We start from the raw sequence: 16,517 nt of genomic DNA, 5'->3' as shown, positions 1-16,517 counted from the left end.
ATTATTTATGATGCCATGTCATTAATTATCTAGGCTCCGTTTATCTAAACTTTTCTTCCTAGTCCTTCTCGTCCTTATGTGTCAAACCATTTAGCGAAATCGCTTCTACTGTACATTCTTTACTATTGTGTGATAGTTTTCGTACTTCCTGCTAAGCAATTTAAATATATATACGCACAAACCTTTGTTTTCAAGGACGGAATAACAACAGGTTCAATGTTATTAAATATATTATAGAATGCCACCTCCTTTCTCATAAAGTCCCTCATCGGTCGAAGTATCATTACATTCGTATCCCGGGAGTCTATAAAACCCTGAAAAGCAAAACAGAATACTATTTTAAGAGAAATATTTGAAAAGATAAATGAATGTTATACACTTTAAATTATACTCTACTCTACAATAACCAAACACTGGAAGAAGAAAACAACAATACTACTACCACCACCACCACCACCACCTCCTCCTCCTCTTACTACTACTACTACTACTAAAATAATAATAATAATAATAATAATAATAATAATAACCACCTTCAAGATCTAGATACAATTAAGTTTACTTGTAAGTAGACATCTATACAAAGTTCCGAAAATATCCCTATAATTTTTGTTTATTTTGTACATAAATTTGCGAAACAAATGATTATGAAATTACTTGTTAAAATTGTTGTAATTACTCAAAACATTCTTTGGTTCTAGCAAAATTAAACTTAGGAGATTCTAAATATTTAATAAAATACGAAATTTTCGATGGAAACCCCCAATTTCGTCAGCGGATGCTACAAACTATCAACCTTGCTATGATGTCTGATTTGTTTTCAGAATGTTAGAGGTAAGCTTTACCTCACTTTTTTTCATACTATATAATAGAAGCCAAGACACGTGACTGAATCTGCAGTATGAGTTTATGTGATAAATAAGCCCTGACGAAAGTGGGAGCTATCAAAAATTTCGGCATTATTAAATAATTACATGCATTTGTGAGTTTAATTTACTAGTTGTCATCATGTGTCAGTCAAGTTCCTTCAGTCATCAGTGGAAAATAGTTAACCTCATTTTATGATTGCCTTAAAGTCATATATCGCTAATCTTATACGAAAATGAACTATATTGTTATTGAAGATGCAGTAGAATACAGTTTTTGAACTGTAATAATATCTGAAGAAACATTACCTCTCACACATTATAGATGTTATTCTATTAATAAAATATTCAATAGAAAATAAAAGCTACAAACAGACATTAACGACTACTACTTACAACATCCAACGGCAGATGAGCTCCTTTTCCTGTCGCTACGTTCGAAAGGATCTTGATTGCTAAATCTGTTCCAGAATCAGCCATAAAGACTTTCAGACAATTTAACTCTCTTGCCACTCTTATTAACAGCATCTGCCTTTCAAACAAATGTAAATGAATCACTACATCGCATTATTTCATAGAACAACTGGAAACACAAATTCCTGGAATCAATTCTTAGTCGTAGTTCATTAATTTGCACTCAACAATGCACACCTTGCTTTGTTTTTGTGACAAATTTCAGATAACAGAATACTCACGAAACTACCCTCGCTTCTTGTAACTTGTTTCAGAACAATGGCAGTAGCTAGGCAACTGTAAAACAAGACATATGAACTGACGCTCATGGAAAGAATATTACCGGAGAAACATGTTAATTTTTGAATTTAGTATTATTTGGTCTAGGAATTAATTCGTGCGGGTGGACAAGAGATGGCGCAACGAACGGAGCGTCCCACAGTTCCGTGTATCCACACATGTGTTGCAAACCCCTGTCATCGCGTATCGTTCGTAGTATAGGGCAGTGGATTAAAGCGTCAACAACACCAGTTTGTAGTTAAGTGAACATGGCGCAATTTATGCCTGATAAAGTGTTTTTGCGGGGTGTCCTGCTGCATTACTTTAACATGCAGAAAAGTGCGACTGAAAGTCATCGTATTTTGGTGGAAGTGTATGGTGACCATGCTCTAGCTGAGCGAACGTGTCAGAAGTGGTTTGCACGGTTTAGAAGTGGTGGTTTCGGCTTGGCAGACCAAGAGCGAGCTGGACAGCCAAAAAAATTTCAAGACGAAGAATTGACAGCATTGCTCGAGCAGGATTCGTGTCAAACGCAGGAACAACTTGCAGCAGCATTAGGCGTTGATCAAACAAGTCTCCAAACGCTTGAAAGCCATGGGAATGATTCAAAAGATGTCACATTGGGTTCCACATGAATTGAAAGACAGAGACGTTGAAAGACGAAAAACCATTTGCGAATTGCTGCTTCAACGACAGAGCAGAAAGGGGTTTCTGCATCGAATTATTACGGGTGATGAGAAGTGGATCCATTACGAGAACCCTAAACGAAAAAAGGCCTGGGTGAAACCAGGTGAACCAGGTCCATCACAACCAAAACGAGATCTTCACTGTGCAAAGGTTATGCTGTGCATATGGTGGGATATGAAAGGTGTGGTGTACTATGAGCTGCTGCAACCGGGTGAAACTATGAATGGAGACAACAATTAATGCGTTTGAAGCAAGCTCTGGCCAGAACACGACCAGAATGGGAGAACAGACATGATAAACTTATTGTTCAACATGATAACGCTCGCCCACATGTCGCAAAACCGGTCAAAACCTATTTAGAAAATGTCGGATGGGAAGTTTTACCCCACCCGCCGTATTCACCAGACGTTGCTCCTTCGGACTACTACTTGTTCGATTGCATGAACAACGATTTGATTGGACAGCGGTTTACTTCTTCAGAAGATATCGAAACATGGGTCTCTGACTGGATCGCTTCCAAGGATGAGGACTTCTTTCGCCACGGAATCCGTACATTGCCTGACAGATGGGCGAAAGAGGTGGCTAGCGATGGACAATATTTTTCTTAAGGTATTTATGTATTTTGTGTTTGTACTACAGCTTCAATGTGTGCGTACCAACCGCACGAATTAATTCCTAGACCAAATATATTTTAAGATATCGTATGTTTTCAATAAATTATATAAAGTAACGAATAGCAAATACGTACAATGGTCGATAAAAAGTAATTTTATTTTGCATGAATATATTTGCTCGCTTAGTGGCTGAAATAATATTAATTTTATGGTTATAATAATAACCAAATCATGAGCATGAGTTCGGTTAGAAATCCGAGTCATGTGAAATCCTTTTTCAACAAGAGAAAGCGTCCATAAAAGGCACTGAATTGGTTTTTAGTTCAGCTTCTATTTCTAGGTATTCTAAGAATATATATATATATATATATATATATATATATATATATATATATATATATATATATATATATATATATATATATATATAGATAGATAGATAGATAGATAGATAGATAGATAAGGAAGAGGGGTCTCTGCTGTTCCTTCTGTTTTGTGAGGTGATATGGAATTATAGAAGTCGAACTACTACTTGAATTGAAACAAGACATTTATCGCGACTTAATGACATAGTCCATATCAATTTAGGCTGTGGGGTTACTTTAATAGTCTGAGATATTAGAATTCACAACAAAGTAATAAACCGTTTTTTTTTCTGTTATCTTCCCCCCCCCCCAAAAAAAAATCCTGGTCCGAGATACAGGTTGCCAAAGATGGCGCTTCGGGCCCCAATTTCTCACACGCGATTTTCACCAAAATATTAAAATGGAACAGTTCAAGATATTTTGCTCTCTTTTGTTTTATTAGAAAGATAATAATTTACTGACTTTTTAGAAATACGTGTCTAAGTTCTCGTGCTGCAGTCTTGATTTTTTTTTAATGAAAAAAAATATTCAAAAATGCCAATCTCAAAAAATTTTGAACTTTTAACTCTTGATCAATACCACCCAGCACTACATTCCTTGAAAAGGCGAGCTTCCTTTTTTAAGTGAAGTGCCCATATTACATGAGTCGTTCAAGGTTGACCCGGATTTTCGTACGTAAATAATCGATGAATAGCCGGATCATGATGAAACTTGCGGGTGACGTAACGTATTCCTTCTCGAGTAACTAGCGCCCGGCATGACGTATTTAGCGCATGTCAGCAGTTGCAGTGAACATGACGTCAAGCAGTGTGTCTGTGGCTGTGGAACAGCGGTGTGTAATCAAATTTCTCGTGAAGGAGAAAGTTAAACCAGCTGAGATTTTCAGAAGATTGCAAGCACAGTATGGTGAACAAACGATGGTCACGGACAAGAGTGTACGAATGGTGTGAACAGTTTCGCGAAGGACGGGAGCTGGTGACAAATGAAGCGCATGGACACATTCGCCCGACAGCAGTCACACCAGTGAATATCGCACGTGTTGAGCAAATGATTCTTGACAACCGGCGAGTAACAGTGCGGGATTATTGTTGCCGAGGTGAATATCAGTGTCGGGGGTGTTGAGACAATCATTCACGATCACTTACGCTTCTGCAAAATCTGTGCAAGGTGGGTTCCCCTCGCCAGCTGTCATTTGATCAGAAGTGGACACGCATGACAGTCTGTGAACAGCTTCTGCATCTGTTTGTCTTATCGAGTCTTTGTCTTATCCAGATTTAGCCCCCAGTGATTATCATTGTTTGCACCCCTTAAAGATTATCTGGGAGGGAAAAAATTCACGATAGATGAAGCACTGCGGAACGATGTCCTCCAGTGGCTACGACAACAACCAAGTTCTTTCCACGCCAAAGGGATCAGGGAGCTGCCACAACGATGGCAACGGTGCCTCGACGCACACGGAGAATACTTTGAAAAGCTGACATAGTTTGGTGCTTCTTGCGCTATCTGTTTCATCTGAAGAAATAAAAGTCCCGGTCAACCTTGAACGACCCTAGTACTTGACTCATCCAATGCATTAAGACCTCGCTACATCAAAACTTGATCGTCCTACACAAGAACAAAGATAAAGGTCACATGTTCAATAACTATCAGTCACGTGTTATCGAAGTCTTAACAATACTTCATCTAAAATCAAAATCTTACCATGCACCTCGGACTATCTTTTACATAAAGAGTTGAACTTCCACTACATGTTTCGATCCCCTTTGTGGCCATAGACCCGTGGCTTTGAGATGTAGGCTAGAAATCATAAGAAAAACATTATCGTTGTCCTAGTCCTATAACTGAAGGAATATATTCAAGTATTCTGAACACACTTTTAAATTAAACACAAAAAAAATTAACGTATTATTGGTAGGAATCTTATTAGTTGTAATAACACGGACAAGACACAATCAAATTAAAGGGACAGCTTATTGACAGCATTCGGAAAATACAAACATTTAAATGAATGTAAAATGTATAATTATAAAGAACAACGCTCCATAAACTGACATAGTATCTTTATTTTTTTCCGGCAATATTCTTTCGGTAAGTACACATTTTTATATAACAAAAATCTGAGTTCCGAACATTAGAGAAAATTTGATGTACAGAACAAGGCTTTCCAAAAATACACCTAAGAAAAGAAAAGTGGTAAGTGAATATACAACACATAAAGAGTGTAGTTTAGGATGAGGACAAAGAATGCATATTAACCATATTTTAAGGAAAGAAGATGCAAGTTATTAGAAAGTGATTATAAGTTTTTAAAGTTTAATTTAAAAGTCTCTCTCTCTGTCTATATATATATATATATATATATATATATACACAAGGGCGGATCCAAGGGGGGCTATAGGGGCTATAGCCCCCCTCCCTTGACCCTTAGGTATACACTGGATAAAGCGGCAAACTATGGTTTAGCTCCTCCCTTGATCATATCCTGGATCCGTCACTATATATGTATATATAGAGAGCGAGAGAGATTTTGATTCCCAATAATGCACTCTATAGCAAGTATTAGCAACATCTGATCTTGTCAGAGCAGAAAGCAGAAGAGTAGGTTTAAGAAAACCACGTGATCGCTGATAATGTTTCCTTAAAAAAGCAATTTTCTGCGAATCATGTTCTTATCTTAAAGATTTGTACCGAAAAGAAACTACACCAAATAATTGTCATCATTATACAATAAAACTATTTCCTTTTTTAATTTCTTACCTGAGACGCAATAGTAGTTCTTCTTTGGATGTCAAAGTGGATACGGATTGAAAGAGTTTCTTCAATTTCTCTTCATAAGCTTCATTCACTACCAACACATCATAAGATCCCGAATCATCGCATAAATTATTGCAATCTTCCTGGAAAATTTTATCTAAACTTGTTACAAAGAGTGGAATGTTATAGTTCTTTGTCGCCTTCACAATTTCTTCTATGTAGTGTTTTCGTTCTTCTTTTGTTTGCTGTAAAACAGCACCTTCTGCAAAGAAGAATTTCATTGTCACTTACTTAAAATTTAAGTTCCATAATGAAGAGTTTAATTATGTTATATTTCAGTATCAGTTTCACCCAATAACTGGCATGGTTCTTGTACAGTATGAATTTTGAGACTTACAAATTAATTGTTTTTTCCCCATGTTTGGGATTATTTCCATATTTAAAATACTTCCATAATATGTTTCCATATTTCTAGATTTAACACACTTTATTTCCATATTTCGGCTATAGTTTGGCCATTAAGGCTTGCGATCTCGTTTTCTGTGCGTGTTTTGCTGGAGTACATAGCCTTAGCTTTAGTTTAAAAAAGTACACGGCAAAATACGGATAAGCTTATATCCATATATATATATAAACAGAACAAACTAAGAGAAGATAGACGAAAACTAATTTTTTAAAAAATCTCTTCTAACATTCCACATTTGTTACTTGGCCATTTCATCCAAATCAACTATTCATATATATTGAAGGACAAAAGCCTGCGGAACCTCAAATGAGTCTAGTACTGCTTTTAACTCAAAGAGTCCTCTGCGCTACTTATAGCCTAAGGCTGGGAGATTGCTTTCTTTACATGCTTCTAGGTTCAAAACTTGCTGAGAGTACATAGCTCTATACTTTAACAGACAACAACGAAACTTCTATAAATTCTTTCTATAATGTTCAGTTTCTATATTTAATATTTCAGCCAATCGTCTCGTAAAACTACTCTAACTGTTGCTTTGCTGTCTAACTCAGGGTGAGAAATCCTGGAGAAAGTAGGAGGAATTTACTAAAACTATTCCCATTAATAAGTTACTCGCAGTGTGTGTGATTAAAGTGACACTACCTAAGTATTGTCAGAAGATTGCAAATGAATTGCAGTGATTCATACGTAGCGTATATTTCTTATGTAATTAACGAGTGAACTAGTGTTTGCCAGTCATAGGAATTCCACTTTGTTTAGTAATAATGAATATTCCAAGATCTAAACTCTATGTCGACGTAGTCTAGTGCTAACAGTGTTTAACATACCCCTCTTCTACTGTGATAATTTCGAACCATGGTACACTTATGCGTTTTATGCATGTAGAGCAGACAAGGATATTTTGCATTGGCTTCTCTTGGGCTCACTGTCTTCAGTCGGACTTGCACTCACTCACAGAATATCAAAACTCGCGACCCCTGCGTTCGTGTGTCTCATACTTGCCCTCAACTGGCTTGAGCTTGCTAAATGAGTGCGATCTCAAGGGAAATAAGCCTGAGGGTGAGCTCAGTTGACTTTGTGAGCTCGAGTGAGACTGAGCCCAAGCAGAAGTGAGCGCGAGCCCACCTCAGAGAACTGAGCCAAAGCTCAAGTAAACGCAAGCCCTATTCAGCTGAGTGAGCCGGAATGAGCGCGAGCACTTTACAGAATCGAACTCGAGCTCAATTCAGCGCAAGCGTGCGCAAGCCCACTTCAAACAACTGAGTCCGAGCTCAAGTGAGACAAGTGCTAAATGGCCATTTGTGGTGTATACTAGCAGAGCTAATGAGCATATAGTATAATAATAATAATAGTAATAACTCACCGTCAATATACACTAGTAATGGTATAAAGAGCATCCTCTTATGTGCTGCCTCATCGAGGCCCTGTCTGATCAGATGAAGTAAAGCCACAGAGGAGTGGCTCCCAGAAAAAGCTACAAGGACTCGATCTCCTGGCTTCATAATTTTCGACTTTCCCAATGTGGCCCGAAACTTATGTGTTGCTGAGACGAGAAAACAACTTCTACAGGAAAGAATACATTATTATTAGTACTACATAAAGAAGAGCGTTCCAATTACAACCAGTGTGCGAATTGAAAAATTTTCCCAGGGGGGGATGAATTTCACCCATATGCGCACCCAGTCCTCCCACACACACAAACACACACACACACACACACATATATATATATATATATATATATATATATATATATATATATATATATATATATATATATATATATATATATATATAGCCTATACTAAGAAATACAAAACAGTTGAAATGTGAGATCTTTTCACTCAAGTAATATTTAGGTTAGCTACGCAAAGTAAGAATTGTTCCCTTTTTCTATCTTATCTTTATGTCCATTTAAAAATACTCCAGAGGGGGAAAAAGTTATCCCTGCCAGGGATAAAATTTTTCTTCTCCAGGGTGGGAAAGATTTTTGTCAGGGGGGGAAATCCCTGGCATCCCCCCCGCCAATTCGCACCCTGATTACAACAACTGTCTCTAGGAAACTACACCCTACTTACCTCTTAGCAAATGCTTAAATAAGTACATTGATAGAATATTGGTAGATTTAGGTAAATCATCCAAAACAGCGAATTTTTCCCTGTTCCCGAAAATTGCTTCGCTCCCTAATGAATACGAAAAAACTAAAATTACCATTTATATAGGTATAATTGACATTTCTATCTCGATAAACTTAACCTCAGAATTCACTCAATAATTATTATAGCAGAACAAATTTAATGATCTAGTAAGCTATGAAACAACAAAATTGTTGAAGATATGTTTACATACTAATAATTTTATTATTGAACTGATATAAGGATTACCATGAGTAATTCTTTATATCCGTTATTGGTCAAAATCATTATGAATGCAAAACATTGAAGACAGGATTGTTTAAATATATCAAATACTATAGATATGTAGATTCACAGTTATAGTCTATGGAACTGAAGAACAATTGCAGTCTTCTTAAACAAATTGAAGAACAATTGAAGTTCTCTTAAGAAACTTAATAATTCAAAAATTAAATTTACGACTCATTATCAAAAATGGATTGGATTTCCTTGATTTGACGTTCAGTAGACAGAACAAATTTACATCTAAATTATGCACAAAAACTCATTGCAACATAGTAAATCCCATATATTTAAAATTACGGTTAGCGTACGGTTGAAATCGTTCTTTTAGATTGACTAATGGAACGTATGAAATATATATTTCAAAATTAGAAAAAGCAGAAGACCGTCCAATATTTCGGATACACATACAAATAACCTTTTACAAGGAACACACAGGCTTTTAATACATGTTATGCAAAAAGGTTCTTCGCTTCCTTCTTCTATGAATATGAGTGGAACCCTCTAAATTTCAGTAACATATTTTTTAAAGTGACGCCGAATATTTCTTGAATATACTAAATTTTTGTGGGAGTAAAACATAATTATATTATTGCCCCATTATATTTAAATTTATGTAAACTCTCACACAATAGAATTACCTATTCCAAATGAATTTGCGAAGTTAAGAAGTTAAGAGAGAAGTGTATGCGTTAGTGAACGCCAATCAATAGAAAATTGCTTCCCTAGACATTACAGATATGTTCAATTCTATATCAATTACACTAGCTACTTGTAGCACCTAAAATTGGTTCAGATAAAATAAAAATAAAAAATCAGTGATCTTGAAATTTATGAAATCACAAAATTCTAGAGGTGTGCTTACTTAATAATTATTTTAAATACAAAGATAATTGTTATTGATAAAAAGATGGGCTATCTACGGGAAACCCACTATCCCAACTATAGCAAATATAGTAATCGATAACTTTAAAGCCAATTTGGAGAACCTGAAATTAAGATACATCAGATATATTCATTACGCACAGATGACACACTTATAATTTACAAGTTTGACGACCTATTTCAATTTCCAATAAGCAAGCTGAAACAAATAAATTTAAATTAAATTTACGCTTCAGTCGGATGAAAATAAATCATCACTTACTTGGATGTTATTTTTCATAAGACACAAAATCAATTCCAAGCAAAAGTTAGAAACCTACTGCTAGTAGCTGATACGTGAAAAAAAAAAAAAAAAATCGGTATACAGACTAACAAAAATTGCAGTGAATCATAACTTAAGGCTAGTTTTAGACGGAAGCATTTATCGTAGCAAAAATCGTATCATCGATATACTACCGTGTAAAGTAGCAAATGCTATAGCATTTCCCATGCCATGGCATATCCTATGGCATTTCTTGTCGATAGAACCTGCTCTATTTCGCAGCATTTTCCCCCAGCATTTCTGGTCCGTGGTGTGTTAAAAAGAAGCAAAAGATTTTGTGCCAAATATCCATGCTCTTTGTTTTGTGTGGGAAATGGAATTCTAGTAAAGAAAAATGAGTTGGAGTAGTGATGCTCTTTGCTCACACACTTCTTTGTGATTTTCGTTTTGTAATATGACCGGCGAGAACTGTTGTTACAATTACTATAGCTTTAGCTATCTCACGCTTAATTTCCGAGCCATAATTGCGCTCTTCTCCAGTGATTTGTTTGCTACGTCACGGCAGATGTTTATCAAAATGCTACCGTTTAAAAGCACCATATACTTTTGATGTCATAGAATATTATATGAAATTTTTGGCAGCACATCTGCTACGGGAAATGCTACGATAAATGCTTCCGTAAAACTAGCCTAAAAGTCAGTGTGAAACCTAAAAATTTGGAAAGGTCTTTGAGCTTATTACATTGGTACAACATACAAAGAGGGAAAAAGTGACTGACTGGACGTTACCCGAACCCGGGATCTCAGGCATACGTGTTGATCACTACGCCATCCAGTTCGCTTCCCAGAACAGCCAAACACTCTCCCACTCCTGCAGTCGGTGCTCTCTACTCAGACCACATGGCTTGTATCACAGCTTAAGCTGCTGCTCTTGGACAACCCAGTGTCCATATATTGAGAACACCGTTTGACGGTTGTGATTTCATAGATTAATGAAAGAAGGAAACAATCGACTCACACTTATTTAGCAATGTGGTTCTTATTTAGAACAGATCTCGGGTTCGAGTCCCGGCCCAATCAATCAATTTTTTGTATGTTATTGTATTCGCATCCACAAAAAATTTGGTGTGTAAAAAATAAGTTTAAAATCGAATGTTTCTTTCTTTCATTAATATATTACATTGGTATGACCAAAAGAAATATCAGCACCAGACTAGAGAAACATCTAGGGGCGTCTCGAGGTGACAAAGAAGCTATTCCGGACTTGTCCAAACAAAGGCTATCTGTAGGGTATTACGGTTTTACATCGTGGGAACTTCAACGATTGAAAGAAACGTTTTTTTAGGCTTATTACCTCACGACAAAAAGTTCTAAACTAAACACTGTAAAGAGAGATTTGGGTAGGAAATGGGCTAATATTACCTATTACGAAACTTGACCTGTTACGCTTATATCAAATAGCTTTATTACTTTTGCTCTATATACATTAAAGACAAGATACTACTTTATATTTCTATATTACATCGAAATGTATAAAATTCCTCCCTTTTTGAGAATTAAAAAAAAAAAAAGTATAAATTTGATTTGACAATAGTGATGCTCACATGGGCTCTATATTGCTTTTGTGTATATGGATGAAGATGCGTACTTCAATTTTAATTGTAGAACTCTTAAACCACCACTGATGCCACCAAAGAACAGTGTGGTGTAAACAAGGAAGATCCAGTTTTATTGGTATGAGAGTAATACTTGACGAAGAAGGAAGGCACATAAGTGTACTCGTTCACGTTTACTATGATTAAACCAGTGCGTTTTCGTATTACGGAAAGTAATGTACAAGAAACGAAATTCCTTTTTAAGAGGAACTTCCTGAACTGAAATTAGTAGAATAAATGAAACCAACTTAGACATCTTGCCTTTACAGTGTTAAATATTTCTGTGTTAAATAACCTGTGGTGTTCTGCTTACCTGCAGTATGCATCTTTGCCTCTTAGCACCAAATCTGCTCTGTTCTCAATGCATTTCTTGCACGATGTTTCTAAACTGGAACAAAGAAAAATTTTCTTAGTTTTCTTTCTTAAACATTATTACGAACATGAAAGTGTGACAGAAATATGTTTTGTAGTGTTGCTTACCAGTGATGAAAAACTGTTAAGCATTAGCTTGTAGCGATCTAATAGATCATATTATAGACAAAAGTCTCTCTCATAAATTTCATCTTTTTAATTATGTTGAATATCCACTCAATCTACTTATAGAAACCATCACTTAAACAACAACAAAAAAAGTTAAGGAATGTGTAAACGAGGTTGGTGACGCAGAAATATTTAATTGCTATAAATACCTGGAAAATAAGAACAATAAATTTATCTTGCTAATTCTTCATACTTTTACGTAATCCTAAATATGTTATGACGCACGCACACAAGATACATATTCACGTATTTAAAAGGGGATGGAATGTGTAAATAGAAAAGCTTTTGTCTTTAAGGATGAATTGAGTGTGAAAAAAAGTTACAATACTATTTTATATTTTGCGAAAAACAACACTACATTTATGTACAGAAAAATTATTAACGCATTTTTAATATTATTTTAAAAAATTGTAGTGCGAATCCACCTACTTAGTGTTTTATTTTTCTTTTAAAGAATCCCTGCACCTGAAGAACAAAACGTTTCATAAGGTAATTCGATCTTTACCTGCAGAGAATGCTTACAGAAAATTGTACAGGAGAACTCTAGAAAACGCAATAATAAATAAATAAAGATGGATCTGCACTACTATTTTAAAAAGCAGTATAACTACATTTAATGGAGTTCACTATACAGCGGATCCAATACTTCTAAACATTACAGTAGACTAGAGGTGATGATAGGTTAAGTTAATAGACTAGGATACTGTTTGTGTTTCATTTACAAGTACCTTGACGTGGGTTGTCACTTATACGAGATCATATAGCGCTTGTAATGGTAGCGATACACTTGTATACATAAAATATTGGTTTCGTGCGCTGTGCAGAGAGTCTCCGCAATGATTTGAGATAGAAGTCCTCCTTATAAACATTAAATATAGGGTTAATTTACGAGTTTGAGGCTGGTCACCTAAATAAATAAGTTCCTTAACTATCATTCTTCCTTTATGAATTAAATATTTTATCTGTACCTGCAAAATTTCCAACGAGTTGCCTCTACTTGCTTACTCTGCATTGCCAAACTAACCTTACCTACCGTACTTCATCTTTCCTACACTCTGGGTCCCATTTGCGGAACTTAAGCTCGTTAAAAAAAGCTAATGAAATGGTGGAATGAAGGAAGTGGGAGGAAAGTTACGCAAATGGTGTTTGTCTATAAGATCCAGTTGGCGGAAGTTGGGATCAAACCAGGAATTTCAGGCACCAGAGGTAAGAAATGGTTCACTCGAGCAGACGGTTCTATCAAATATAAAATTTATAGGTAAAATACGATGTGAAACATTTTTCGTGAAGCAATGAGAGTGTGAATATAAGTAGTTACTTATAGTGCACAGCATATTGAAATGAATTTTACGTGTTAATGAAATTATTGTATGTATAAGTGTGTATATGTATATTTTTACACTACTCTTGTTTATGCGTATACCCCACGTCGCTGACGCGCCTGTTCTGACTCGGTTAGATAGCATCCGTGCATTTTAGTGTCCACCTAACAAAGGTTGGTTCGTATTTTATACTGTAGTTTTTATGCCTACACTGTTCACTGAGTTGGGGTGGGAGGCCCGGGTTCGATTCCCGGCGGGTGCTCATGTGGTTCGGATTCCACGTTAATCAGTAGGTCCACGTCTCATATAGCTTCGTTGCTGAACGGGACGTTAAACTTAAAATCAACTGAACTGTTTACTGAGCTCTCCTGAAGTCAATCAGCAAATAGTAAAGGAATTCCTCATTTAGTGCACGCTTTGCACAAGGAAATACGAACTTCTAGGCCAATCTAAAAATGTAAGAAATGTATACATATTTGGTAGAACCGTTTGCTGGAGTAATGCCGAAGAAATCCTTCAATGTAAGTGGACATTTGGTTAATTAATAATTTAAAATAATTTATTTTGTCGTGATTCACCTAACTTGCCCTAAAAAACAAAACTAACCAGGAACATAAGTAGCATGAGACAATGCAAAACGATATACCCATTGCGAACAAATAAATTTCAAAGAAAGAACACCACAATGTATACTACAAAAAACATGTTGTAAACTCACAAAACCCCCACACACATACAAATACAATAGAATCAAGAAATAGATCACTAGAAGATACTAGATAGCGAAGTAAACAAACATAGCAGTGGACTGTTCAATGATTGAAGTTCAGCGTTCTTAGTTTCGGTAATATATTTTAACGATGAAGAAGATGAACAATGAAAAGGAACCAAAACGAGGCACGTAAAATATATCTCATTAGTTGTGTAAAGGGGGACCAGTGTTCTAGAACCTTCCCAACTCTCACTCATTCTTCCTAAAAAAAACTTAAATAAATTATTCAATTAACTACGTAAATTTCTTAAAATTGGACCGGCCATACAGCACTTAACCCAAAATATGGTAGATTTAAGAATACGGAAACGTACTCATATAACAGTGAACCTTTCATAAAAATTGTATCAACCATTATTGTAATGCTGTTCCTTTGTTTATACATGACTTACATACCGTATTCTCCGATACATAAATAAGGTCTTAGCACAATATTCGGCCTATGTTTAGCAGAAGGGGTCCAGCTTTTTTTTTTTCTATAATTTTGGTAATTTCTGTTCACATTAGGCTAGTTTATGTTATGTTAGTGTTGGAGTCCAGCATAATTTTCCAAAAACTGATAGGATTTTACTTATTTCTACTAATATTAGGTTAGTTTAGATTAGTTCAGGTTACCTTAAGTTAGTTTAGGTTAGATTTGGTTACATCATGTTAATTCTAAGTACTTGCATCATCAATTTCTCCTGTAAATTTTGTTTTTTACATGCTTCTAGACCCCTTCTGCTAAACATACTCCCAATATTCTTTTGATAAGAGTGCACTTTATACAGTACATTCATAGGATCCAATAGTTAAACGAGCCCTGCGGGGTTTCGAACCCCCACCGCTCGCACAGCTGTTTTGTGAAGTAAGTAATACTGCAGATCTTATGTTTGCAAGACTGGAGGAGAAACTAAAATATACATAAAAATCACTTGTGTACAAAGTGCACTCTTACCTTTTAATCTGAATTAACTGATTTTCATAAAAGTATCCCTGTATTCTGAATCTGAACCAAAAAGTAATAAATTAATTTAACTTTAGAAGGAAAATTACATACGTAAATTTTAAACGACTATCTTTCGAACAATCAACATAAATATCGTCATTAAGTGTACACATTATGCTTTTTGCAGAATTTTGTCTTGTCTTGTATTATCTTCTCTTCTTGTCTTGTATCTCACTCTTTCTCTCTCAATGTTTTGATGCTCCAGGAACTCGTTCGTTGAGCAATACAGACGGTAAAATGGTGATATATACTTGTAGAGATTAATGGTCCAGGATGAATTCGGGAACAAAATAAGTAAACACAATCGAAACAATCACTTGATGTGGAACACTATGTCGAAGAAACTATATATTACAAACTGCTATGAATAACAAGAGCACTGCACTGTTGATCACTTTGACACTGTTACAAGTCGTAGTTGTTCACTGTGTAATATTGTAGGAGATAAAGAACGAGATGGATTTTGTTAGCTAGTAAGAAAGACACTGTTACGGGGCTAGTGAAATAAACAGAATGAATGACTGTGTTGAGTATCGGAAGGTAACCAGGCGTTAGAGAGCACTGAAAGATCAGGTAGTCGATAGAACCTTCATTTTTTCCACAATAACAAAAACATGAAGGGCGCTGCTGCTGTTTATATTGCTGGATGGGAATCTGAGCAGTATGTAGACGAAGGCGAGAATATAAACAATGATGTTTTCTTGTCCAATTATGAGGGGCCTCCCATTTTCTCGTGATGGGAATCGGTTCTAGCTGCCAATAATAAATCCCTGGTCCTGATCGTTGTTGTTGTTGGTAGGTTCGCCATTCGGTTTGCCGTTTCTGGAGCAGCATCTCGGCGAAAGATGCTGGGAGCCGGAGATCAATCGGTGTGCCATGTTGTGTTGCATATCTGCTTAGGATATCGCTAACTTCGTTCCCGGGGATGTCGCAGTGGGAAGGCGTATGAATTAACGTAACCACTTCATGATTGTTATGTACCGTAATATTCGAAGCTGCTGACGAATATTGATGTGTAACCATGTATTGGCAGATGTCCATGGGGTTCTACATATTCCTTCTAACGCACTAAGGCTATCAGTACAAATACCCACGATAAGTAGTTTTCATTGTAGGGCGACTTTAATGCCGTGCGAATTGCCCAGCTTTCTGCTAAATAGATGGATGTATACGGTGGAAGTCTGTGAGTCTCTGC

At 36.0% G+C, this 16,517-nt stretch overlaps 1 protein-coding gene across 1 annotated transcript in view; it reads right to left on the bottom strand.

The window, feature by feature from the left end:
- Nucleotides 1-15,327, bottom strand: part of Ctu2 (Cytosolic thiouridylase subunit 2) — a gene marked incomplete at its 5' end in the record, with an annotated part of 34,558 nt that extends 19,231 nt beyond the window's left edge. Inside the window, 6 exons of the mRNA XM_081757525.1 lie at nt 183-314; nt 1,263-1,398; nt 6,022-6,280; nt 7,845-8,044; nt 12,014-12,088; nt 15,272-15,327. Of these exons, the coding sequence (XP_081613651.1) occupies nt 183-314; nt 1,263-1,398; nt 6,022-6,280; nt 7,845-8,044; nt 12,014-12,088; nt 15,272-15,327 (858 nt within the window). The remainder of the gene's footprint in view (nt 1-182; nt 315-1,262; nt 1,399-6,021; nt 6,281-7,844; nt 8,045-12,013; nt 12,089-15,271) is intronic.
- Nucleotides 15,328-16,517: the final 1,190 nt, after the last annotated feature.

This window comes from Thermobia domestica, chromosome 5 (genome assembly GCF_964235325.1).
Source record: "Thermobia domestica chromosome 5, izTheDome1.hap1.1, whole genome shotgun sequence".
NCBI classification, from domain to species: Eukaryota; Metazoa; Arthropoda; class Insecta; order Zygentoma; family Lepismatidae; genus Thermobia; species Thermobia domestica.
Note: the sequence above shows the minus strand (reverse complement) of the source record. Positions and strands in the feature narration are given on the sequence as shown.